Raw genomic sequence first — 22,789 nt, 5'->3', positions numbered from 1 at the left:
TTGGTATTGAGCCGCGATGCCGGCCTTGGGGCCTGGGGTAGACCTGAGGACCTTGACTGCCCCAGAGCCTCCTGGTCTGCATTCAGTGACAGTGACTTCTGGGAAGGCTTCCGCCGTGCCAGGCGGAGGGCTGGGTTCTCAGAAGCAGCCTTATTTAATTCTCAAAACAGGGTCAGGACATTTCACGTTTCCCCACTTCCCTGAAGAGGAAACAGCACCAAAGCCGGTTGATTTACATGCATGAGGTCATGCAGCTGGAAACTGGCAAGTGTAAATTGGGGCTTGGGTCTCCCCACAAAACCTTTGCTCACCCAGCCCTGCCCAGGGCTAAACACCATTAGCCAATGTTTCCAGAGCACTGAGGTCTTTTGAGTTTTATTAACAAAAATACTCTGGTCCTGAGAACAAACTGGTGTGGGTTGTCCTGGGGCGAGGGGGTAGAACTTGCAGAGCCCAAGGCTGAGGCCCAGGAGGAGGGGGTGCTGGGCAGTGGCCCCATTTGGCCAGGCAGAGCCTCCCTCCATTCACACCGAGGTGAGAGCCTGGAAGGGGAAGCTGGCCCCAGCTGGACTCCCAGCAGCTTAGCCAGAGCTTTGAAGCCAGGGTGGGTGGGAGTGAAATCAAAGTGTGAAGTGGGGTGGGGGAGGCCCCCCCGGGCCGCCATTTGGTGTGGGGGATGGGGCCAGTGGAAGTGATGGGGCTGCAGGCCTGGGGGAAGGGCAGCGGAGGTCTGGGACCGAGGACAGGGAGGGAGGCAGAGGGGCCCAGCAAGAGCTCAGTACATAGGTTTGGAGCCCACGTCCAGGTAAGCCCCAGGGCCGGGGTAGGGAAGGGGGAAGGGGCCCCCCTGGAGGAAGTGCGAGGCGAAGGGGGCTGGGGGTGCAGCTGCTGGGTATCCTGAGCCCCCCGGCCCAGGCTGCAGCTCCAGGAATGCGGCCGAGTAGGGGGCCGGGCGCCCTGAGTCCACAGCCTCAGGGAAGCTGGGGTTCCTGAAGTAAAGAGGAGGTGTCAGGACAGGACGCAGGGCTCCCCGACCTGAAACAGCCCAACTCTGCGCCCTCGTCCCACTTGCCTGGTTGGAAGGTGACTGGGAGCCCCGTGGAAAGCGGCAGGGTGCAGAAGGTAGGCTTCGGCACTGGAGCCACCACACGGAGGAGCCGGGGCCTGGGCCGCTTCGCGGGGGGCTGGGGCCTGCTCGGGATCTGACTCACGGACATCCCCCCCCAGTGTGGAATCACAGGGGCCCCCTGGTGCATCTGGGGAAGGCAGAAGAGAGAGGTCGGGCTAAGGAGGAACAGCATCTGAGGACTGGCCCCCATCACTATTGAGACTACGCTCACCTCCACTCCCATAGGTCTCTGTGGCCACTGGCTCTGGGCCCCTCAGTTTCCTCTTCACACGGGCATCTCGCTCCCTAGAGGACAGTGACAATGATGATGATGATGATAGTGATGATGATGATGATGGTAATAATGGCACTTACCAGGTGCCAGGCCTTTCACCCTCCCAGGGACCTTGTTAGGGAGGTGCCATTATTATACCCATTTTACAGATGAAGGAACTCAAGGCCAGAGAATTAAGGGACTAGAAAGGGCAAAGTATCTTCCACTTAAACCTTTCCAGTGGTTTCCTATTGCCTTCATTGCATTTGGGAAACTCCTTCCCAAGCTAGAAGGCCAGGGCATGGGCTGAGGCCACCTCCCCATCACCGGCTGCCTGGCAGCCATCCTCTGGAATCCTCTCATCTGCCCCTGCTCACCTGTTCAGCTCATCCCTGGCTCAGTTCACGCTCTTGTCTCACGTCCTCAAGGAAGTCCTCTGACTTCCCACGGCACTACACCACCACCCTCATAGCATCTGTCAACTGTTCTGCTGTATATTTGTTAGGGTGACCCTTTGATTAACGGCTGTCTCTTCTGCCTGACTGTACACCCCTTGAGAGCAAAGAACAGCTCGACTGAGAGAGCTCCACTCAGAACAGAAGCCAAAGTCCTAAATAAACATTCACTGTCCAACAAAGCCTGGCTCCTCTTTGCCTCTCACTTGCCTCTTCGCCTCTTCCACTCCAGCCGCACCGCAGGTGTGCTCCTACCTCAGGACCCTTGCCCATGCTGTTCCCACTTCTTGGCATGCTGTTCCTCAGATATCCACTTCCTTCAGGACTTTTTCCTCCCATACTTCCTTCAGGACCTGGAACAGGCTTCTAATCTAATAAATACCCCACTCCAGTCTTTCCTGTTTTCCTTTCTTTCTTTCCTCTTCAGAACTTATCCCTAACACATTATATTTTATTTATTTCTCGCGTTTACTTGTCTACTCTGCCCACTAAAGTGTCAGTCCCATAAGGGCAGGGGCTTCATTTCTTTTCTTCATGATGGATCTCCAGTGCCTGGAACTGTGCCCGGCACACAGCAGGTGCTAAGACAAGTATCTGTGGGATCATCGAGCGAATAAGTGTTTTTCCTTACTGTTGTGTTCCTGGCTTCCAGCACAGTGCCAGACACACAGTGGGCCGTCCATAGACGTTTGCTGCAGGAAGGAGTGAATGAATGAGCAATGCCCACCTCTTACAGTTTCTGCCATTCTCCCGGAAGCCCTTGGCAAAGGGATTGGCTGCGATCTTCAGTTGTGTGATCTGGGGACACACATGCGGAGTCAGAGCTCCCACGGCCTGGGTGGGCCCCCTCCCCCCCCAGCAGGGTCACTTACCCGGGGGTTCTGATAGGCTGTCACAGAGATGAATGTGGTCTCGGGGAAGCGGAAGGAGGCAACGCCCCCCCAGTGTTGGCTGCAAAGCTGGGCTGCCCGCACCAGGTGTATGCGGGGCTGGTACTTGTGCATGGAGTGCAAGATCAGCTGAGAGGGAAGAAACGAGATGACTCCCCGCCCGGGGTCCCACCCCCAACCCCCAGCCTGTCCCAGCCAGGGCCTCACATGGCCATGGGGGTCCAGCGTGCTGTTGGTGAGCTTGACACGATGGAAAGACACGGGCTGCCGCATCCAGTGGGCACCGGTGGCAGGAGAGTCAGGGTGAATGTAGACGCGGTCAGGCAGGCGGGGCTCGGCCTTGCCACTGGGCTCCCAGCGCCGGCCCTGCCAGCGGTAGCGAGCCCCATCCACTGGAACCACATCCAGGAGAAACAGGTAGCGGGCCTCGGGGTCCAGCCCAGTGACTGATATTCGGCAAGCAGGGAACATGCGCCTGGACAGGGGAGGGGATGGGAGAGGCCTGGCGCGACCCGCCGGCCAGGGGTGGGCGCAGCCACCACCGGCGCTCACCCGGTTTCATCAGAGAAACGTTGAGAGAGGTGGAATTAGAATCCAGAGGGCAGGGTCTTTGAGCCGGAAGTGACGGGACAGACAGGTGGTCTGACCGGGGTCACACAGATTAGGAGCAGAGCCAGACTCTGGACTCCTAAGCCCTCAAACTCCATCTGCAGAAGCAGTGGTGACACGCTTCTGTCCCTAAAGTCTTGCCAAGAGCCTACCGCTCCCCACTCTGGTCTCCTCACCTAGTCTCCAGCACCACAGTCTACACTGCTGGACACACCTGCTTCAGGAAAACAGTGTCCTGCCTTCAGTGGGACCGAGGACTTACCACGCTCAGGCCCGAGCTCCTGGCTCACAGGCCACACGCCATGCCTCCAGGGCAACCCCAGACCTAGTCACATACTGACCCTGATCCTGGCCAGATTTCTCTGAATGCTGGTCACTGGCTGGCCCTTGACCCCAATCGTAGTCTGAACCCTGGCTCCAGTCACAGACTGACCCCTGATCTGGGCCACATATGAATTATACTATAACCCAGCCAGACTTTCTGACCCAGGCCCAGACTGACCTAGGACCCTTGCCGTAGGTTGGTCCTTAAACCAGCTACAGATTCCACAGACTGACCCTTGACCTTTGCCACAGAATGACCCCTGATCCTGCCGTAGAGTAACCTGTGACCCAGGCCACAATCACACCCTGAACTTAGGCAGCGCTCTAGACCCTCTAGGAACCCCCAAACCTAGCCCCTTCACCAGGAACTCTGCCTTTCCCAAAAGACCCCCACCAGGAGCACACTGGGCCCTTTGACCCTGGCCCAGCCCCTCACCTCCCAGCTTTGGTGATGATCATCTCTGTTCCCACGGAATTGAACTCTTTCCACAGCTCCCGGTTCTCCAGGCTCAGGCTGACTCCAGGGAGCGAATGAAGGGCGTCTGGGGCTGGGGGGGCCGGCTCAGTGCCCAGGGCTGGGGGCAGCGGGGGCAGGGGTGGGGGAGCGGCCAAGGTGCAGGGAGCAGCCTCAATCCCGGAGAGGAAGCAATCCAATTTGGGAGTGTCCAGATCTGGAGATGGGGGAGGAATGAGAGCCAGCAGAGGGCCACAGCCCCCCACGGCCTCTACACCGGAGATGGCCCCCATGCTCACCAGGGTAGCGGTAGCCCTCTGCCAGAGCAGGCGGGAAGCTGGAATCTGCTCCCGGCTGGGGGGGCCCAAGGCGGTAGCCTGTCCCCAGGGAGGGGTACAACTCTCGTGGATGGTACATGGAGTAGTCCTGTCTGGCCTCAGGTCACGCTGCCTAGAGTCCCCGGGTGTTGAGAGATGCCCCCTTTATAGCTCACAGCTCAGCCCCTTCCAGACCCAGGATCACAGCCCCTCCCCTATTTGGGGCCCTGGAGTTGGGCTGGGTGGAGACCCCTGGGGCCTGGAAGGGGTCCAAGAGGGGGCCGGATACCTGGGTACCCTCCCCTTCTCTCCCCCCACCCCAGGCTTCATTAGCCCCGACCCCCTGCCCCCTCATTACATAATTAACTCCTCGGCCTGATTGATCCCCGGGGCTCGACAGGGACGCAGTTTGGCGCTTCCGGCCAGCTGGTCCCCGTTCCCACGGGGGGAGCCCCGGCTAGGGATAAGCTACTGAGGGGCGGGGCCTGGACCCTGGGATGGAGTCCATAGAGTCCCGGGGCAGACCTTGGCGCCCCACACTTTTCTAGCAGGTGACCCCCCCCCCCCTCCATCCCCCTTCACTTGGAGGCCAGAGCTTGGAAGGGATGAAGCATGACCTGAGGGAAAGAGCAGGGCTGGAGGGACGCGGCCTGAGCTTATTGTCACGCGGGGCACTGGGGACCTCGAGGACTCCGCAGCCGAGGCCTGAACCCTGTAGTCCTTCCTGGTTCCCATTCTGAAAAACCTCCACCCTCCGCCGAGTCTCCGAGGTGCCGAAGCACCCACCGCTCGACAGCCACTGACGGCTGGCGCCTGGGTTTCCCAGAAGGTCCCGCGCTGGGGAACCCTCGGAACTACGCTTCCCAGCAGGCGCAGCGCCGAGGCTCGGTGCGGAGGAGACGGATGGACGCGGCTGGGGCCGCTGGAAGTTGTAGTGGCGGCGAGAGGGGCGGTGAAGCCGGCTGCGCGGTTGCCTCCCAGGAGAGCTCGCCCCTAGGCGGCGGCAAAACGCTAAAGCTGAGAAAGCGCAGATCAGCCGAGGTCAAGGCCTAGGGAGCCAGAGTGGGCTCGGGAATCTGCACGGACAGTGAGATCGGTCCCGGGTCTCAGATGGCTGAGTCTCCGGAGGGCAGACTCCCAGCTTTGACCGCAGTGCCTACTCCATGCCGTGTGGGGGCCCAGAAAAGAACAGGTCGACGGAGGAAGGAATCTGCATTTGAGTCCCCCTTTCCCGGATTCCACGTGAGCCTGGGGCTGTCTCCACTCCATTGTTTTATTATGTACAAACGCTACAGAACAAGGGGAGCAGACACGCGTGGGGTAAAAGGGGCCCGGTGGGAGAAGTTCACAGGGCAGACGGTGCACTGGGGCCAGGAGAGCAGCACACAGGCCATATCTATAGGGCAGGCGGGGCAGGAAGGGGTTAAAAACGAGATCCAAGCCAGCCAGATCGCAGGGAAGTGCGGGGGTGTCGTCCTCCTTCTGAGCTCCCCCCAAGGTCACAGTGCATGCAATAAAATATATGTACAGGAGCTGGATCCGTCCTCTGCAGGAGCCCTGAGGGTCCAGAGCTCCCTTCTCGTGGAGGGAAGCCAGTGGCGCCCCCTGGCGGTCAGGCCGGGCTCGAGCCACATGCGGCAGGAGCAGGGGTCAGTCCCAGCCGTTGTCTTTGATCATGTGGTTGAGTTCAATGATGTACTTCCCCTCTTTGTACTTCTGGCTGCTCTCGAAGGCCTGTTCCTGAAAAGAGGGGAGAGGACGGCATCTCTGGAGCAAGGGCTTTACCAAAAGGGATCGGGTTGGGGAATAGATATGACTGGCCCCATTTTACATATAAGGAAACTGTCATGCAGAGAAGCCAAACCACCTGCCCACAAGACACACAGCTGGTAAATGACAGAGCCAGGTTTCTCACTAATGGGACAGACAGAGCTCTCTGAATCACCGGTACTTTTTAAGTACTAATGTTGGCTCCAACAGAGAGGATATGGAAGTTTCTAAAAGATCCGGGGATTACAAACTGGTAGCCTGAAGGGCAATTTTGGCCTATGCAGGTGTTTTATTTGGCCATCAGAGAGTTTAGTAAAAATAACTTAAAAATACTAGGATATAGGCAGGCCATGCTTACACCAGTTTGCTACAGACCCTCCTCCCCCACTACCCCAGATCTATGGTGCCTCTTTTGCAGACCCACAGTATGCGCTTGGCCCTGCAAACCCCTGAGTTTTTGACATCTGGATTAGGCCATCTCTTTATTTTACAGAGGTCCAGAGAGGCTGAGCCACCTGTCCGGGGACACAAAGCACAAATCTGTGGCAAGGCCAGGGGTGAACTCACATGAGGGCAGGATGCCTGCCTCTGCTGGGGGCATCCACCTCTCAGAGGCACCAAAACTCCAAGTGAAGCCTGAGGAACCAACCATGTCCCCTACAGTTTCCCAAGAGCATCTTTTTTTGCTGCATCTAATCTGATCCCCATGACAATTTTGGGTGCCAGGTGGTGGCTTCATCCTCCACAGCCAGATAAGGAAATGAGACTCAGGTAGTGAAATCAGACCCCAGATAGCAGCTGTGGCCATGAGGGCAGTGAAAAGGAAGCTCATGGACCCAAGTTCCATGTCACTGTGGGGTCTGGGGCAACTTCTCTGAACCTCTGAATGACAATGGAAGCCGGTGGCCGAGGATCTGGAGTTAAAAACAGACAGACAACAAAACACGCAACCAGGACTCTGGTACCTGTTCTGTTCCTTACCCGTGGTGTGACCTTGGGAAAGTTACCTACCATCTCTGGGCCTTCCTTTCTTCTGTAAAGTGGAGATAATTACAGACTCTACCCACAGGATTGTTGTAACAATGAAATGAGATAATATATGCCAAGCACATAACAGTGCGTGGCACGTAAGCATTCAATAAATGGTCATTCTGCTGATCGCCTCATCTCTAAAATGGGACGCATGTGCACGTGAGGGATGGGAGAGAAAAATTCTAAAAGCCCTTGCAAGATGTGACAGAAGAGGGCACGGTCAGGGGATGAAAAGACAGTCTGACTTGATTGAGCTGGGCCTGTACACTCTGGAAGGTTACCAGATGACTGCTTGTGAGGAGGTGAAGTGAGGTTGGGTCAAAGGCTTGCCTGGGGTCAGGGGTCACGGACTCACATATTTCCAGCCCAAAGTCGTCTTGCAGTTCTCGCAGTGGATGTCAGCCACAGCATGGAGGCCTGTCAGCAGTACCCGTTCCTCGGCTGGCCCGCAGCCCACGTTCACCCTGCAGGGACATGGGGGCAGTCCCAGGGAGGGTCCCGCCATCACAAAGCCCCCCGCTAGCTTGTATCCAACTGTGTCTGTTCTTAGCATCCAAGAGAAGGGCGATCACATCAGCTTCCAACCTGAATCAGGGGACTCTGGGAGTCTCAGCACGATGCCAGGGGTCACAGGTCACAACAGAGGTCAGGGAAAGAAAGAAGGGGGACCAAATACTCACACAGAGTTGAAGAGGTAGGCACGCCCCTGACTGCCCTGGAAGGACTAAAGGGTGGAGGGAGAAAGGAAGGGAGTCAGGGCCATTGGTGGGAGAGCTGCCAGGTAGCCCCTCTCGCCTCCAACTGGGACCTGGTTACCTTGGAGATGAGGTCGTCGTGGTTGGCCAGGTGAGCGCGGCAGTGGGCACAGCTATACCTCCGGTGACAATCATCCAAGTAGGCCTGAAACGTCTTGGGCTTTGAAATACGCACCATGGCGGGGGCCGGGGGCAGTGGCCCCACCCGGGGAGCGGCCCACGGGGAGCAGAGGGAGCCCAGTGCCTGCCGGGGAGGGAGTGGGCTGTCAGGACCAGGGCCACACATACGCGGGCACACCCAGGGCCATGGGGACTCTCTCCGTCACACTTGGCTGCTGTCTCCTCTCCCCAGAGGCAGCAGCTTCTCCAGGGGCCGGAACCGGCTCAGTTTTGACTCACTGAGGAGGCCTCAAGTTGCATCACGGGGAAACTGAGGCTTGGAGAAGCCTGAGGTGAGTCACGCATCTAATTCCGGCCTCACCCCTGCGGACCTGGCCGTTGAAGCTGGAGGAAGGGGCTCTGGCTTGGATGAGCTGTCAGTTCTCATTTAGGGGGAGTATGGAGGGGTTAGGAGCTGGAGGGTCCTTAGGACCTCACCTGAACTGCCAAGGGCGGGGCGGGGCAGGGTGGGGGTTAGCAGCTCCACTTGAGGTACAAGCGAGTTCACCTGGGGAGAGGGTCCCTCACCTGGAAGAGGCAGAGGCCCTCACTGAAGGTGGAGGGTCACCTAGGAGGGGAGGGGCTCTTACCTGGGGCGGGGTGGGTGGGGGGCGCAGAGGCCCTGTCTATGCCGAGGGGCTCTTACCTGCATCGCGGAGCCTTACCTGAGACCCCTGGGCTCACCTGGGGCGCGGGGGTGGGGGGCGGACGCCGGGGGAAGGGGGCAGTCCTCGCTGGCGGGGCGGGGGCTCGGGGCGACGCGCAGCCCTGACGATGCGGGCCTCACCTCGCCTGGGCGCGCGGGGGCCCGGTCCGCCGAGGTGGCCTGGCCTGGGAGTGGGGGGCGCTCCTGGTGGGCGCCGTCCCCCCCGGCCCGGGTTCGCAGCCGCCGCGACTTGTTTACACCGAGACCAGCTGCTGCCGCCGCTGCGGCGGGAGGGGGAGGGGGCCGGCCTCTGGTCCCGGCGGCCGCCGTGGCCAATCGGCGCGCCGCATGCAAATGAGGGGGCGCGTCACACCGCGGCCAGCGCAGGCCTCGGCTGCCCTTCCCCCTGCTCCGGGCTCCGGCCGGCCCGGAAATGCGGCTGCGGCCCGCCAGCCAGCCAGCCCCGCGGCCCGGGTCTCGTCGCCCTTCTGGCCTCCCGCGGTGCTTGAAGGGGCGAGGATCTGCGGTGCCAGACCTGGCTCGGGGTTAGGTGTCTGGACGCACGTCCCCGGGGAGATAATAGCCATAATTATCTGCATTTAACCACCCGGTGCCCCACTCTCTTAATCCCCGCAGCAATCCTATGAGGCAGCTTTTGTTCCCCATTTTACAGGGAACAGAGGTCAAAGAGGTCTAGCTACGCTCCCGAGGTTATCCAGCCGGGAAGAGGCAAAGTTGGAATTCTCACTTTGGTCCGATTCCACCGTCTTTGCCATAGCACCCGGGACAGGCTCTTGCAACGGAAGAGCTAACGGTGCCCGTCCGTCTGTGTTAGATCTCTGGGAGCCGGAGCCTGGGAACAAGCCAGTTCCTACTGCTGAGCATCACCTCTTCCAGGCAGCCTCCTCTGATGCCCCTGCCTCTGCAGGCTGAGTTAGGTGTCTGCTGTGGGCTTCTCACGTGACTCTGAAGGGGAAAATGTGTGCGTCTGCCCTAGGAGACTTTGTCTTGTTCCCTGCAGTGGCCCCAGTACGTAGCCTGGCCTAGAGTAGTCAACAAAGGTTTGTGAAACATGTGATTCGTTCAATGCATAAGGTTCTAGGGTTGGAGAGGGTTGAGGAGTTTGGGGAACTTCTGGAGTAGATCTGGAAGTGAAGGTTGGAAAGGCTGAAGCAGCAGATGAGCAAACCCTAAACTCAGCCTCTGAGGCCATGTCCACCATCTGCGGCGCCATGAGCGGATGAAGTCCCTTGTCCTGTGCCTGTGTCTTAAGGCTCTTCATAGCCTCAAGAGAATGGAACCTGTGGCCCTGAAGGGGCACGAGCCTTGCTCCTTCCTGCAAGGGACATTCCTGAGGAGAGTGGAGGCCAGGTTGGCACAGGGTGTGGCATTACTCGGCCTGGAATGTGGTGGAACCAGTGGGTCAAGGTGGTTAGGGCCCCAGACTCTGGCCCTAGGCTGGCCTCTTCTGCCCTAAGTTGCCCTCTGCAGTCTGCTAGGACCTCCTCCCACCCATGCCCCCCAAACACCACCACATGACTGAAAAGAAAATATTTATTGAAGAAGAGAAATAGAGGAGAGGGTGAGGGCCTCCGGGCTGTTAGGAGGCCTGGGCAGCTCCTCCATGATTGTCCAGGTAGCGCCTCAGGGCTGTGGGGTAATCTGTCATGACGCCACTGGCCCCCAGGGCATAGGCCACTTCAAAATCCGACTCTTCATTAAGGCACCAAAAGACCACCTGCGTGGGGAGGGAGGGGCTCATAGTTTCAAACAACTTTACCTGGAGTTTCCCCTTGAATCCAGATGGTGGGAGCTCTCCTCCTCTGCGGAGACCTCCCAGCAGTGGGATGCTGGAGTGGATTGTTAGTCCGGATTTTTTTGCAAACTGGTTATTAAACACAGCCATTATTAAATATTAAATTATATAAACGTGTAATTCAATAAATTACTTTAAAAACGAAGGTAATAAATACTCAAAACTCATCACTTCCTAATGATTTTACTACATTTTACTGTTACCTACGCTCTGGCGGTTGTTCGCATCTGCTGAATGTGTAAGGTGGAAATACTACCCAACTCTATGCTCAGTGACGTCACGTTGGTGGCCTGAAATCGGACAAGGTGAGAGGATGCACAGCCAGGGAAATAAATCGTCTATTGCTCAAATGAGAGCATTTTGTTCCCCCTCCCCTGGAAAGCCGGCTGTGAGGTCTCCAGGCCTGCCCGAATCTGCTGCTGCTCTGTGTCTGTCCTGCCGCCTGAATCCTCTCTCGTGGGTATGGCGGTAGGTAGAGATGGTGTCTGTACCCTGGGCACGTCACTGGACCTTTCGGTTTCTTAACGTGACAAATGGGAACGACGGGCCAACCGCCAGAGTTGTGGTGAAGGCCCACGGAGTGCAGGCGCTGTGGAGGTGCTAATCTGAAAGAGGCGCGTCCTCCCCATGCCTCACTCACCCCCACCTCGGCGCTGTGGAGTGCTGCTGGCCCGTCAGCCAGCTGGTCCACCCATCCCACTGCTGACGCCTCAGCCCAGGACCAGTCAGCGACGGCATCTGCCTCCTGAGATACTCTGCTCCTACACTGGCGCCCATGATCGCTTCTCCACATCGGTGGCCAGAGTGACCCTTAATCCCAGACTCCACTGGATCAGGTCTCTGCCCTGCTTCAGGCCCTCCAAAGCTTCCCGTCCTCCAGGCTGAAGTCCAGGTTCCTTACTGAGGTTCACAGGCCGCCTGCCTCAGCCTAGGCCGCCTCCTCCAGCTCCCCTCGCCACACACCGCAGCCTGGTGGAACCTCTCTCAGCTCCTCCTCCTCCTGCCATGGCCTCTTGCTCCCCGCAGCTTTCCCACAGGCTGAGCCTGCCTGAGATGCTCTCCTTTCCCCCTCCGTGCGAGCCAGCTCCTCATTTCTTCCAGAGGGCCTCCTGTGACCCCACAGACCACAGTGCTCTTTCCTTTCTGTCCACTTGGTGCCTGTGAGTGCCCGTTTCCTTCCTCTGCCCCTGATTTGACTCCCTGCTCCACCCCTGGTACCACAGTGCCTGGAATGTAGTCCATTCTCAACAAAGGTTTGCTAATTAAATGATCAAAGTGGATGCTCAGGGGAGGGGCCGGGCCGGTTTTTTTCCCCAGCCCCACTCACCCCCTCCTCAGGAATCAGGACAGTAGGTTCAATGATAATGGCTACACTTGTCAAGCCATTACTAGGTACCAGTTAAATGTACCATCACCCCCATTTCACAAATCAAGAGACTGAGACTCCGAAGGTGACCTGCCCAGGGGACCCAGTTAATCGGTAGCAGAGCTGTTCACTGGAACGCTGTGCTAGGCCCACACTGTGAATCACCCACTTGCTGAGGGCGTGGAGGTCAAGCCTCACCTGCACTCCTCGCTGCTCCAGATGGTGGATCAGACTTTTCCTCATGATTAACCTAGTGGGGAGAGGGTGGCAAAGGCCACGATGAGAGGGGACTAAGAAGGGCAGTGGCAGGTCTCCACGGGGACACGCCATCCAGCATCCTCACCCCCTCACCATTTGGAAATCACAGCTGCCAGCTGGTTCAGCCCAGAGCAGGAAAATGGGAAGTAGGTCCTGCAGAGAGGTGGAATCATGATCAGCCCCCTGCGTCTCACTCTGTCACAGGAGTGGGGTGGTAGTGACCCCTGACCGGTGTTACCCTGGCGCCTCTAGAAGCCCATATGAAAAAGTCACCTGTTGTTTAGTGAGATTCTTCTATGTGCACATCTGTGCCTCCATACGTTGAGAGTGTGCCCTCCCTCGCTGTTGTACAGAGGAGGTAACTCAGTTTTGGAGAGCTAAAGTGACTTGCCCAAGGTGTCGCAGCAAATCTGTGGTGGGGTCAGGGCCAAGACCAGAACCCAGCTTGATTCTCAAGCTAGATGCACAATCTAAAGGTCCCCTGGTTGGGCCCGACCAGCTTCTTGTGACCAGACAATACTCCAGTGAGTCGGCTACTTGCCCATGATTGGCCCGCTTCAGGGATGACTTTAGAGGCCCTTTACAATGTCCCAGCACAGGTTTTGGGGTCAGACCCAGACAAACCCAGGCCCTGTGCTTCTAGCTGTGTGGCCTTGAGCAAATTACAGAACCTCTCTGAGCCTCAGATTCTCCATGGGTACTGAGGGGGCGGTGTCATGATTCTAGTACCTTCTGGGTTGCCACAGATAAAGCTCTAACCAACCAAAGGATGTGAAAACACTTTGCAAACACTGTATGAGAAGGTCTGTACACAAAGTTCAGTAGTCTAATGATGTCTTTGTAGCAAGAGATTGTGGGGGCTGGCTGAGAGCTTCCCTCGGGATAACATAGGGGAGAAGGAAGCCTAGGAGCTGCCACAGAGTTCTCAGAAAGGGAAGGGAGGGGCTAGGCTTCAGAGCTGGTGAAGTATCCAAATTTCTGATACTTTACCCAGCTGTTACTTTGTTAATCCCACTCTCCCAGCAGGAAAAAACTTGCTTTTCCTTTTGAGAATCAGAGAATACTATAATTGATTGATATCTGTCTCCCAGCCAGACTATAAGCTCACCGAGGGCCTTAGTCCACTCACACTGGGTTTATTTACTAGTGTCACTGTGCCCAGAACAGAGGAGACATTCAATAAGTATTTGTTGGATGAAATGGATGAATACATGAATACTCTGTCCTCAAACCCATCCACATCAACACACATTTGCATAAAATTTCAAAGGGTTCGAAGAGGAAGCCTCCTGGCTCCTCAGTATTCATGAATGCTCCTGAAAATCCTTCTCTTCAGGGGACCCTGGGGGGATCCTTGAGGGTGGCCAGGGAGCTGGGGACCCCATGTAGTGGGGCTTGAAGTGGGGGGAGTTTATTTGAGGACAAAAGCATCTGGGGGCCTGGGGGAGGATGTAGAAGGCAGGCAGGGACCTTGCAGGTACCTATTGATGATGGTGGGCAGGAAGCAGAAGAAAAACCTCTCCGGGATGGATGCAAAGGGCAGCAACCCCAGGTAATAGAGCAGTAACAACCAGATAGCTCGGCCGATGGTGAAGGAGAACGGCATCTCGGGGTTCTGGGAGGCAAGGGGAAGGGAGAAGAGGGTCAGTCTGCTCCCAGGAAAGCAGAAAGGGGACTTAGGCTGCAGGGGAAACAGTGCTGGACATTCAGGAAGGTCCACCACCTGCGGGATCGGAGCTGTATGTCGGCCCAGCGTTCAGGCCTGACCGCACCCTCTGGGTCCCCAGCAGCAATGCCTGTGCTCCCCCTGTCCCCACCCCTCTCCTCTCGGCATCCTACCCTTTGAGACTCTGCTCAGGGCTGGTTCCTCCACAACACCCCACACCTGTCCAGCCTAGGCCCCTGGAGCCTCCAGCGCCCGGGAGAAGGGGTCGCTGGAGCAGGGAGGGAGCAGGGACTCACAGCAGCCCTGCACTTCTTCATGACCGAGCTCTTCTCCGTGGCCCAGACGGTGATTTCATTTCGGTCAAAGTGCCTCACCAGGCCTGCTATCTGGGAGGAGGGGAAGGAAGAGGTGAAGGGGAGTCAGGCCTCTCTCCAGCCCCAGGTCCCTTCCCACCCCAGCCCCGCAGCAGCACCACCTTGTTAATGAGCTCTTCGTTTTCCTCTTTGACCTCCACGCTCATGGGCATCCGAGGGAACCTCTGGAACACGTCCTCCAGACTCACCATGTGCCGGTCCGACCCGTGTGCAAAGCGACCTGGGTGGGTTGTGGCAAGAGGGATCGGAGGGGGATGGGCGGGGTGGGAGCCCAGGGGGAGGGGGACCAGTCCCAGAGGAGGAGGGAGGGCAGGAGGTTGAGGCCAGGACCCCCCTCGTGAGGTCACACTCTCACCTGGTGAGAAGTAGACCTCCAGCTCCTCCTTGTAGAGGGGCAGCTCCTGGGGAGAAGAGGGAGCACGTCACCAGGGGGCACGCGTGGAGGCACCGTGGCTCTCTGGGTAGAGTGAGGGGGGTGCCGGGGCAAGGCCCACCTCAAAGTCCAGGCTGCTCACGTCCCTATTCACGCCTGACTGGCGGGACAGGTTCTTGTCGTGAGATACCACCACCACGCCATCTCGTGTCAACTGGCAGTCAAGCTCCAGGAAGTCTGATCGCTGGGCCAGGGAGCTGTGGGAGTGAAGGTCAGTGCGGAGAGGCCAGGGGGAAGGAACAGGACAAACCACAGGACAGCGGGGAGGTTTAGGGGAGCGTGGGCCAGAGTTCACGGCAGGATGGGCAGGCTGTGCACTGCACACCTCCAGAGGGCCCCGGTCACTCAGACTAGGAAGTGAGTGGCGCCTCCTGGTGTCTCGCAGCTCACAGCTGGCAGGTGCACTCACTTCTCCATGGCCTCCATGGTGTTTTCCAGTAGTTCTCCAGATCCTGTGTGGGGCAGCTGGGTGGGTCCCAGGAGCCTGGCCTCCCTCCTCTCCCCTCACCCCTGCCTCTTCTTCCCCCTTCCACGTCCTTCCCTGCCGTCCTACTCTCCCACCTCAGGCTCTGCCCTCTTCCTGACAGCCCGCTGCTTGGACCTCCCCCACTGCCGTCCACCCTTGCTGGCACCTTGCTGTCCTTACTCCACCCTCAGCAGTCACCATCACCATCCTCCCGCCCAACCGCCGCCCAGCGTACCTGCTCGGTGGGCCCCCAGGCGTGGCAGGAAGACTGGAGCCCAGGGTGTGTGCAGCAGGCGAGGCCGGCGCAGGAAGAAGATGGACAGCATGGCATAGCTGCCCAGGGCGGGCAGGGCGTAGGAGAGCAGAGAGCTCATGGTCACGCTGCCTCTCTGGGCTCCCGCTGCCACACACTCGGCTGCTCCTGATGGACTGTGCTGCCTCTGCTGATTGCCTGGCCAGCGTAGGCTGGCTCCACCGCTGGTAGCCACCACACCCCTGGGACCTGCTGAGCCGGCTCTTGGCCTGGGGCCAGGCTGCAGGGCTCAGCCGGGGAGGGGGTACAGGCAGGAGAGGTGCCCGGCAGCTCTGGCTCTCACGCCTCTAGATCCTCCACGGACCCCAGCACCCCTCTCTCCTCGGCCATGCTGGGGAAACAACCCCCACCCCCACCCCAGGCGCTGGGTCTGCTACAACCTTCCCCCCTCCCATGGGTGCTGGTGGCCGGGGTATACAGCACACCACCCCTTGCCATTTCCAGAGAATCCAGGGGTGTGTAGGATGTCCCTAAGTCACCCCCGAATCACCCCAGCCAGCGAGATGGGAGGCCATTTGGGAGGGGAGAGGACAGTGACTAAGGGGAAAATTGACCCCACTCTGTCCAGGAGTCTGGCGCTCCTTACACTCCCATCTTCAACCCTGGCCACCCGGGGAGCCAAGGAGCACCAGGACTGGGGGAAGCCACCCCGCTGGGAAGGGGCTGGGCAGGCGAGTCAGTCCTCAAAGTAATGGTTAGGGTAGGGCATCGGCGGATACAGACAGAGCCAGGGCCATCATATACACGTTTCTATCTTTATATATTAGATACAGGCACAGGGGTGGGCAGGGGCACCAGGCTCTCCTCGTGCCCCCAGCCCCACTTCTGTACGCCCACACACACAGGCAGCAGGGGGTGTTAGATGTGGCAGCTTTGGGGGAGGGGGTTTCGGCCTGGGCCCTGCTCCTCAGGGATACTAGCCCTTGAGCCTCAGGAATATTCCTTCGGGGAAAATGGGGCGGGGTTTTAGTGGGTCAGGGCTTGCCCTGAGTCCCTTACTCAGCGTCCCCCATCCCCTCACTGCCCTTCAGGAGGTCCTGGGACAGCCAGAGCCCTTCCATTCCAGAACTACCAGAGACTGGGATAGCCGGGGTAGACAAAGGCAAGCTGCAGAGGGTAGTTTGCGTGGGGGGCCACCTAAGCCCCTCAGGTCCTGGGAGGGACAGGGGGGTGGGGCGGAGGGAACCTTGGCCTGCCTGAAGCAGGAGGCCAGAGCAAAATCAGGGAAGGTGGCCAGGCCCGCCCTCCGCCCTGACCCGGTCTGCCGGGGGGGTCTGGGCGGGGCACAGTGTCCATTTTCTAACAGTCCAGCAGGGGAGGGGCAGGCAGGAGGCAGGGCCTAAACAGAAAGGCAGGCAGGAAAGGAGCCATTAGCACCCACCAGATGACCTGCCAGAGCCCTGACCTCAAGTCCCCTCATTTGTTCCTCACGGCTGACTGGGATGTGTCTTGTTTTCCTTGACTGCGAATGAGGATAACATCGGTGCCTATCTCAAGGGACAGCTGGAGGGCTGAATGCGTTAATACACATAAGCCTCTCGGACCAATGATTAGTGCCCTATGTTTGCTCTCGTCATCAGGGCTCTCCCCAGGAAACTGAGGCACCGACAAGTGAGGTATCTTGCACAACATCACACAGCTCTTACTAAGGGGCAGGGCTGGAATCTGAGCCCAGGTGTGTGTGCCTTCCTTCCATCAAGCTGCGGCTGGCGGGAAAGGTGGAAAGGAGACTCGAGGAAGGAGCCCTGCGTGGGTGGGTGTGCAAACCGCTGACCCGGGCACCAGGTGTGAGGAAGCCTGGCATCTGGGTCAGGCCGGGTGCTGGCTCCTCCCAAAGCAATTACTGCCCCACCTGCCTCTCTGCCCATACAGGAGAGCCGAGCTCTGGCTGTCCCTCAGATGGGAGAGAGGGGCCTGAGGTCCCTGAGGGGGCTGGAGGGTGCAGGGTGTTGCCCAGGGGGGAGACTTTGGGACTAGGGGAAAGGAAGATGGATGTAAAGAACCTGTGGCCCCCAGGTCTGTGGCCCGGGCAGGCTCTAGCCTTTCTGTGGCCACCACGCACACGCCTCATTGGCGTGAACAAGCTTGTGACTATATGGAGGCGTGCCGGGAGCACTGGCGTAGGCTGAATCTGTGCGTGGGCTGTGGGGAGCACTCACCAGGCCTCAAACTGCAGAGGTGTCTGTCCAGTTTAGGGGGCCTCCAGTGCCCCAGGCTGGAAGCGGGCTGTCTCCTGGAAGATGAGCTCCTTCAGCCGCTCCTTGGGTAGATCATCCAGCTCCATGTCGAAGGTGAAAGGCTCCTCGGCCACTGGCTGGGGTAGTAAAGAAGTCAGGCTCAGGCCGGGTACTGAGGGTCGCCTACCCATCCATCTACCCACCAGCCCTGTTGCTGGTGGCTGGCCCACCTCATCCGTGGGGTCGTAGTACTGCTCCAGGTAGGGGTGAGCCAGTGCTTCCTCCACTGTGATCCGTTTGTTGGGGTTAAAGGTCAACATCCGGTCTAGCAGATCAAGGGCTAGATAAGGGCAAGAGTCAGGGGTCAAAAGGGAGGCTGGAAGAGTTCCCAGAAGCATTGCTTTGCTTCTCATGCCCAGGTTTCTGTCTACTCAGCCAGGGGCTTGGCTCATGTTCCCTCCTCTGCACTGTGTTTTTACCCCATACTGACCCCCATGTCTCTCTCACCTTTGGCATCTGACTTGGGAAAAAGCTTGGCCCAGGCCACCTTGGTCTTGGAGGGCAGAGACTGTAGGTAGTTTCGGGCCTTCATGTTGATGATACAATTCAAGTCCTCCTGGGATGGGGAGCCCAGAATCCCTGTGGGTAAGGCAGGTGCCTTTTTGAGAGTTCTCCTCTCCCTTCTGGGAACAGAAACTAGAGAAACTAGAGTCCCCACCATCGAGCTCTAGGCCCTGACAGTTAATCTCTCAGCCAATACTATGGTGATGAAGGGCAAGGGATCTGGATTTGGGCAGTCGTTATGTTCAAATTCTGATGTTAGCACTTCCTAAGTGTGGGCTGTAGCCTTGCTTTTCCCATCTATCGAATGGGGATAGTACCTGTATCTCATCAAAATACTGTGAGATGCTGTAGGGGCTCCACATGTGGTGGTACCTGAACTATAAAGAAATCTCACCTCCCACTAATCTCCCCCCACCCCCACTCAGCTGGCCAGGCCCCCCTCACCCAGAATGTGGTTGAGCTGGTCCAGGTAGTGCTTGCCAGGGAAGATGGGCCTGTTGGAGAGCATCTCAGCCAGAATGCAGCCCACAGACCAGATGTCGATGGACTTGGTGTAGCCCTGGGGAGAAGGAGAAAGTAGTGGGCTCCTAGGCCAGCTTCAGCAGGGCCCTGCTATTTGGGCCAAGCCACGACTCCAGTCTAGACTTAATACCAGCCACGGAGGCAGAAGGCACAGGCCTGGAGGAGTTAATGCTCAGCCTCTTTCCAGAGCCTAAGCACCAGAGTCAGGGGGCAGACTTCCTGTATCTAGGGGTCATGCCTGGCTCAGAGGTGGCTCTAGAGCTCTCTGGAACCTGGTCCCTTTCCCTCAGGCACGGGTGGCCCCTTTACCTTGGAGTTAAGCATGATTTCTGGAGCCCGGTACCAGCGTGTGGCCACATATTCTGTCAGGAAGCCAGTGTGGTCATGCTCAGGATCGGCAATCCGGGCCAGGCCAAAATCACAGATCTGGAAGCCAACCCAGGCTGCTAAGCTCGGTGCCTAAGGCCTCCAAGGCCCGAGCGGTCACCTCACCACGCCTCTGCCCACAATGTTCCCTCTGCTTGCGATGTTCTACTCAAGCGGGCCGGAATGGCCGCCTGGAAGCCCCAGACCCATGGGAAGAAGGGACAGGTACCTAATCCTCTGACCTTAAGGTCGCAGGTGGTGTTGATGAGCAGGTTAGAGGGCTTTAAATCCCGGTGGAGCACGTTGGCTGAGTGGATATACTTGAGGCCCCGCAGGATCTGGTAGAGGAAGTAGCAAATGTGGTCGTTGCTCAGCTGCTGGCTTTTGAGCAACTTGTACAGGTCTGTCTCCATCAGGTCCTGCACAATGTAGCTGAAGATGGCACCGGAGACCCCCCACGTGGGGGCAGCAGGAGATATTTGGTTAAGAAGAACAGGCTCTGGTGACTAGGCTCTACGTCCCCTTCCAGCTAGGACTCGAAAGATCTGCCAGCCCTTATCACGAGCTGGACAAGGCCCAGACTCAGCAGTTGGGCTCGGGCCCCCTGCCGCATCTCAGCTGGGAGCGCTGAGCAGAAGTATTTCAATTCTGTAGCCTCAGTTTCCCTCCTGGGAAAACGGGGATAATAAACTGCAGGAGGCGGGAGAGCTTCACAGTCAAGAGCAATGCTCTGGAGTTGTCCTCCCGGTGTCTGAAACCCCCACGCCACTGCTCATTGGCCTTATGACCTCAACCTGGCTGCACCTCTAATTCCTTATCTGTAAAATAGGGGAAAGAACGGTTCTTCAGAGAGTAGTTATGAAGATTCAGCGAGATGACCCTCAGGACTGTCTTTTAGAATCAGCCTCAAAAGGGCCTTCTGAAAACATGTGGATCAATCCTGCTGTTTTAAGAGACAAAGAGGCCCAGCAAGATGCAGTGCCTGATTTAAGGTCACACAGCAAGCTGGGGGTGACTGTGGAGGTTTCCTGCCCACAGCTTGTGGTGGGGGCTGCAGACAGTGCAGCGCAAATCCCCACATTTGAGTGGGGAACTGGGACTAACCGGGGGTGGGTTGGGTGGGGAGAGGTGATGGGTGCTACAAGCTGCTAACAACAGAGCCTGGCAGGAAGTGGACAGCGAGCTAGGAAAGCAATGTGGGGGTGGGGGGAAGGGCAACAAAGGCAAGGCTGTCCCTCCCTGGGCAAAGTGCAAGTCCACAGGTGACTGGGGTGAGGCTCTGAGCAGGAAGTCCCAGAGAAAGAAGGACAGTTCTCATCTGGGGGAGGGTAGGAGGCAGCAAGGGTAGCACTTGATTTTAGGCTTTCTGAGGCTCAGTTTCCTCATCTTTGAAATGGAGCTGATGACCCATCTCATACAGCAGTTGGGAGGTAGAACCAGAAATGTCAAAGTACTGGGTATGCACTGCACTTGACTCATAGTAGGCCCTCAAAAAAGGGGCAGTTCTCTTCCTTCCTGCCTTCCTTCCCGTCTGAGGACCCAGAGAGAAAAGAATCATCGTCTGTTAAACAAGAACTGACTGTGGGCAGAGGCTGGATCACGTCACAGAACTGCAGATGTCAAAAGACAAAGCTCCCATAGAGCCCAGCCCTCCCCTCCCTCCCCTCCAAATGAGGCAGAGCATGGAGAACAGACTTGCCCAAGGCCACACAGCCTGTCTGCCGCAGGCCAGGATCCCCCTCGGGCCTCCGAGTTGTCTTACACTCTGTGGCCTCTTTTCTGCTGGAAAGTTTCATTTACTGGGTTTGTTTTGGAGTGTGGCAGGGAAGAAGGAAACAGAAAGAAAGCCAACGTTCTCCCAGCCCAGCTCTGAGGCCATGCCGGGCCAGCCATCTGGCCAAGGTGAAGGATACACATCCCTCATGGCTTCCAGGGTGGGCGCCCGCAGAATGTCCCGGATGCCAATGACGTTCTCATGGCGGAAGCGCAGCAAGATCTGGATCTCCCGCAGTGTGCGCTGGCAATAGGTCTGATGCTCGAAGGGGCTGATTTTCTTGATGGCCACGCGAGTCTTGCGCACGTGGTCATAAGCTGAGCTGAGGGGGCCAGAGAGATGCTGTCGGTGTGGCCTTACATAGGGGGAGTCCAGGCCTGGGGGCCCCACCCAGGCCTGAGCAGGGAGGGGAGGGAGCAAGAGAGGATTCTGGCCAAGTCGTAAACAATGCTGGTTCCTTCCTGCTGTGAAGGCCTGGGATCTCCAGGGAGAAAGCTGGGGACCAGCCAGGCAGCCCTTCAGTGACTTCACAAACAGAGGAAGAGACTGACCGCTCACTGACTTCCCCTTGCCTCAATCCTGTCCATTCTAGGTGCCCTGACCTCTCATCCTCCCCTATCCAGGATGGGCTCCCTCAACCCAAGACAGGTCCAGGGGGTGGGACGTGAGTGGAGGATGTACAGTGAGGCACACACAGTGAGAAGGAGGGAGTCATAGGAGAGACCGGAAAGAAGGGCTGAGACAGACACGGGTGTTAGGGCGAGGCACCTGGGCAGGAGAGCTCTTCCCAGATGAACAAAGGCCCAGAGCACACAGTGGGGATGAGAGAGCTCACAGATCCCTCCTAAAAGTTGCAAGCGGGCACTCCTGGACCCCTCATGGCTCACTGGGCCCCTGGCCCCAGGCCCAAAGGCCTGCCCCACCCTGTCCAGCCCTGAGCTCCGCTCTTCTCTCCCAAACTCTTTGGCAGGCCTTACTGGGAGAATCCAAGGCATCCTCTCCCCAGAGTAGGGTCCTTCGCTCGCTCTCCGCTGACGATATCACCTCCCCAAGAATACTTAGTTTCTCCGCCTCTCCCCGACTCCGTAGGGTCCCCGAGGGCCCCACAGCTCCCCCACGTACACTCAGATGCCCTTCCCCTCACAACGGAATGGGCGCTTCTGCGGCCTCCAAGCCCCCTCCCATTAGAACGTACGCAGCGCCGCTCCCCCAGAAAGCAGCCCAAGGCCTCCTCCGTGGGACTCCCCCCAGCCTCCCGAAAGCCCCCGCCTCCTCAGGACCCTGGGAGTCTCCCCGGCCCAGAAGGCCCTCGGCATCCCTCCCGGTCCCCCATCCTCAAGAGCCCCCTCCCCCCGGAACGCCCCCTCACCTGACCATGCCGTACGCGCCCTCGCCGATGTACTGCAGCTGCGTGTAGCGCGGGCCCACGTCGAACGGCTGCCCCTTCACTACCTCCACCTCCCCCGAGACCCCCGGGCCGACCCCATCAGCTCCCCCGGGCTCCCCGCCCCCGCCCCCCTGAGCCGCCGCCGCCGCCATCTCCACTCCTCCCCTCCCACCGGCCCGCCCGCCTCCCCCCGGCGGCCCCGCCCGAGGCCCCGCCCCTTCCCGCCCGCCCTGCCACCCGCGGAGCCGCGCGCACCAGGCCCCGCCCCCGCGCGCCCCCGCGCCCGCCACGTGACCTGCGCCCGAGCGCGCCCGGCTCACCGCCTGCTCCGCGTTGGTCCAGCGACCCCCGCCGCTCCGGCTGCTCCAGGCAGTCTAGGGGCACCCGGGGGCCGTCTGGACACGGTCCGAGGCCTCCCGTCGAACGCGGAGCAGCCGGCAGGTCTGCCCGGTGACCTTCCCCAGAGCCACCCTGCGAGTGTACGCGGGCCCGGGGACCGGGACAGAGTCGCCTG

General features: G+C 58.7%; 4 protein-coding genes across 11 annotated transcripts; all 4 read right to left on the bottom strand.

Annotated features, from left to right (window-relative positions):
- Window positions 1-347: 347 nt before the first annotated feature.
- TBX6 (T-box transcription factor 6) lies at window positions 348-5,545 on the bottom strand. The gene is made up of 8 exons (XM_027051599.2): window positions 4,414-5,545; window positions 4,097-4,331; window positions 2,935-3,202; window positions 2,710-2,856; window positions 2,565-2,635; window positions 1,341-1,414; window positions 1,073-1,256; window positions 348-989 (listed from the first exon to the last, which is right to left on the bottom strand). Exons 1-8 carry the CDS (start codon window positions 4,529-4,531, stop codon window positions 776-778), a joined length of 1,311 nt encoding a protein of 436 aa, XP_026907400.1. The 5' UTR covers window positions 4,532-5,545; the 3' UTR covers window positions 348-775.
- A 141-nt stretch (window positions 5,546-5,686) lies between these two features.
- On the bottom strand, window positions 5,687-8,954 carry YPEL3 (yippee like 3). 5 transcript variants are annotated; one of them, XM_053213891.1, is made up of 5 exons: window positions 8,832-8,954; window positions 8,050-8,232; window positions 7,914-7,957; window positions 7,589-7,697; window positions 5,687-6,171 (listed from the first exon to the last, which is right to left on the bottom strand). In XM_053213891.1, the coding sequence occupies exons 2-5, from the start codon at window positions 8,164-8,166 to the stop codon at window positions 6,082-6,084; spliced, it is 360 nt and encodes a 119-aa protein (XP_053069866.1). In that variant the 5' UTR covers window positions 8,167-8,232; window positions 8,832-8,954; the 3' UTR covers window positions 5,687-6,081. The 5 variants fall into 5 exon arrangements, with proteins under 5 accessions (XP_053069866.1, XP_053069867.1, XP_053069863.1 ...); XM_053213892.1 differs by having other exon boundaries at window positions 8,813-8,920; XM_053213888.1 differs by lacking the exon at window positions 8,832-8,954 and having other exon boundaries at window positions 8,050-8,773.
- A 1,379-nt stretch (window positions 8,955-10,333) lies between these two features.
- GDPD3 (glycerophosphodiester phosphodiesterase domain containing 3) lies at window positions 10,334-16,072 on the bottom strand. Of its 2 annotated transcripts, none has more exons than XR_008294777.1 (10): window positions 15,408-16,072; window positions 15,116-15,158; window positions 14,768-14,903; window positions 14,629-14,674; window positions 14,375-14,493; window positions 14,196-14,285; window positions 13,715-13,848; window positions 12,327-12,386; window positions 10,817-12,225; window positions 10,334-10,531 (listed from the first exon to the last, which is right to left on the bottom strand). XR_008294777.1 is itself a non-coding variant. In XM_015062651.3 (10 exons), the coding sequence occupies exons 1-10, from the start codon at window positions 15,544-15,546 to the stop codon at window positions 10,394-10,396; spliced, it is 957 nt and encodes a 318-aa protein (XP_014918137.1). In that variant the 5' UTR covers window positions 15,547-16,072; the 3' UTR covers window positions 10,334-10,393. The 2 variants fall into 2 exon arrangements, 1 of the variants encoding a protein (XP_014918137.1); XM_015062651.3 differs by having other exon boundaries at window positions 12,174-12,225.
- Window positions 16,073-16,226: 154 nt separating this feature from the next.
- MAPK3 (mitogen-activated protein kinase 3) lies at window positions 16,227-22,453 on the bottom strand. Of its 3 annotated transcripts, XM_015065769.3 has the most exons (9): window positions 22,258-22,453; window positions 21,028-21,210; window positions 19,357-19,546; window positions 19,058-19,174; window positions 18,671-18,785; window positions 18,170-18,301; window positions 17,893-18,002; window positions 17,645-17,799; window positions 16,227-16,824 (listed from the first exon to the last, which is right to left on the bottom strand). In XM_015065769.3, exons 1-8 carry the CDS (start codon window positions 22,425-22,427, stop codon window positions 17,677-17,679), a joined length of 1,140 nt encoding a protein of 379 aa, XP_014921255.2. In that variant the 5' UTR covers window positions 22,428-22,453; the 3' UTR covers window positions 16,227-16,824; window positions 17,645-17,676. The 3 variants fall into 3 exon arrangements, with proteins under 3 accessions (XP_014921255.2, XP_026907401.1, XP_053069862.1); XM_027051600.2 differs by having other exon boundaries at window positions 17,645-18,002; XM_053213887.1 differs by lacking the exon at window positions 19,058-19,174.
- Window positions 22,454-22,789: the final 336 nt, after the last annotated feature.

Source organism: Acinonyx jubatus, chromosome E3 (assembly GCF_027475565.1).
Source record: "Acinonyx jubatus isolate Ajub_Pintada_27869175 chromosome E3, VMU_Ajub_asm_v1.0, whole genome shotgun sequence".
Lineage (NCBI taxonomy): Eukaryota > Metazoa > Chordata > Mammalia > Carnivora > Felidae > Acinonyx > Acinonyx jubatus.
This window is presented reverse-complemented; position numbering and strand designations above follow the sequence as displayed.